The 2,372-nt window shown below is 38.5% G+C and overlaps 1 protein-coding gene across 1 annotated transcript in view; it reads left to right on the forward strand.

Annotated features, from left to right (window-relative positions):
* The first annotated feature begins 1,602 nt into the window (after positions 1-1,602).
* LOC110297999 (olfactory receptor 51F2-like) overlaps positions 1,603-2,372 on the forward strand; it is a 2,498-nt gene continuing 1,728 nt past the window's right edge. Inside the window, exon 1 of the mRNA XM_021167058.1 lies at positions 1,603-1,690. Within this exon, the coding sequence (XP_021022717.1) occupies positions 1,603-1,690 (88 nt within the window). The remainder of the gene's footprint in view (positions 1,691-2,372) is intronic.

The raw sequence follows: 2,372 nt of genomic DNA on the forward strand, positions 1-2,372 counted from the left end.
CACACACACACCACACCTTCATTTTTCTAAGCAATGCAATCTGAATGAGAACTCTTGACATACAGGAGAGAGGGGGTGCTGAAGGCCATACAGTGAGGTCCTGAGTTAAGTTCAGAATTACTGGTCAGTTCTTTAAATATTTAGAATGTATAAATATTACACTTACACTATTTTGTTTTCATTTGTTATAATATAATGGAAGGCCTGAAGAGATGGCTCAGTGGTTAAGAGAAGAGTTTGTTTTTCAGCATTCATGGTAAGGGACTCACAACAGTCTGTAACTCCAATTCCAGGGTTTGGTCTCTGTAGACACCTGCACTAGCATATACAACTCCACCTCCTATAGACATAAACATTCCACATAAAAAAATCACACACATGTTTTCAAAAGAACATATGATGAATAAGCAAGGAGTCCACCTACCACCAGCTTATCTTATTTAGAGAGGTATATTTTCAGACAGTGTATCATCGAACAATAGAGTAACCTGTAATATGTATGTATGAATCTGAAAGAATGTACATAACTCAGAGGAAGAAGTGTTTTCTTGTAATTCGTCCTAGTGAAGGCGATGTCACCAAGTGTTTCCATAAACAGAAATTTATGTTGAATTTATCAGCAACTGTGTGAATCAGATAGAGTGTAAAGAGCTTAGCCTCATTAAAAAACTAGAGATACATCATTTAAGTAAAGTACTTCAATATGTGGGAGCTTGATATATTGGGTCGTGTTCAAGTAAGGGAAACCTCAGGTTCAGCTTGCCAGAGCTTTAAAAAAATAGGTGTTTGCTAGTTTTGGAATACTTTATTTTTAGAGATGGGGTACTGGGTTTGACTGCATGCTGAGGGCAGGTGAGGCTACAGAGGGGGAGTATGCAGATGTGTTTGCACAGACTCCACTGGCATCAGTGGGGAGGAAGTCTGGAAACTAGCAACACAGGGCAAAGAAAGTACTTTCAGTAATATTTCTGTACTTCTTGCAAAACTGATACACGTATTTTATAAAGTGATGAACATGGAATGAGAGGAAAAAAGATGCTCAATCAATGGTCACTATATGTACATACAAAAACATATTTGTACAGAACAACAATTAATGAAAAAAGAGGCCCTGGATTTGACAGAGAGTAAGGAAGGGGAAGTTAGAGGGGTTTGGAGGAAATGAAAGGAAAGGTGAAATGATATAATTATGTTATAATCTCAAAAATAAAAGAAGTAATAGAAAAAGGATTAGAGAGTTGGTGGCTTCATTAATTGTGGTGTATAGAATTCTCAGAGGCCCCTAAAGTTTATGATTCACCCTACGTTATTTGTTCTGTTTGAGAATAATCGCCCTGGTCTACTCAGTGTGAGCAAGGCATGCCAATGTATGTAATGGATTGCCACTCTGCTACTCATAGTTCATTAGACTACAGAAGAGTTTACCAATGCAGGTAATGTCTTTGGTTGCTTTACATCATGTTAATCTATACAAAGATTAACTGTGTCCCGTGACCTAATCAATCACGGGAGATTTTGGAGGGAAGATGAAGCTGCAGAGGGTTCTTGTATTTGAAGAAGTACAAGTCATGTTGTGAGAGAACCTTGTGCATGAGCTTGAAGATGGTGTTGTGGATGCACGAGTCTCCTCCTCTACTCATCAACCAGCAAGAGATGGAGACCTCACGTTGCAAAAGATTGAATTCTGTCAGTAACCTGAATAATCTCAGACGAGGCCTCTGAGGTCCAGGGGAATGCACAGCTCAAGGCTGAAATATCAAATTCTGCTTTCTGAGATCCTGAGTTGAGGACCTAGTTTTGCTACTCTCCATCACAGAGAATTGTAATGAATGGGCCTTGTTTCAAACTACTGAAGTCTTAGTATTTTAAAATGTAGTCGTATAGACATCATCTCAAGCAGGAGAATGTCAGTTGATGCCAGATGCCAGGTTTCTACTGCATGAGCCATTGTTGTAGAAACTGAAGATGATAGGCACCATGCTGTGAGTAGTAAAGGAGAGACTTTACAAGGAGCAGGGGATGTAGAGAAGAGACAAGTATTTTAGAATGGAATGTAGGTTGTTGAGGAAATTGACATTATTGTACAGATTTTTGTTATGGTATATTTTCTTTTCCTCCCCCCCTTCCCTCTATCTCTCACTCTCTCCCATCCTCCCGCACTCCTTTCTTGTTTTCTTTCTTTCTTTCTTTCTTTCTTTCTTTCTTTCTTTCTTTCTTTCTTTCTTTCTTTCTTTCTTTCTTGTTTTCTTTCTTTTTTGTTTTCTTTCTTTCTTGTTTTCTTTCTTTCTTTCTTTCTTTCTTTCTTTCTTTCTTTCTTCCTTCCTTCCTTCCTTCCTTCCTTCCTTCCTTCCTTCCTTCCTCCCTCCCTTCTT

The sequence above is a fragment of the Mus caroli genome, chromosome 7 (genome assembly GCF_900094665.2).
Source record: "Mus caroli chromosome 7, CAROLI_EIJ_v1.1, whole genome shotgun sequence".
Lineage (NCBI taxonomy): Eukaryota > Metazoa > Chordata > Mammalia > Rodentia > Muridae > Mus > Mus caroli.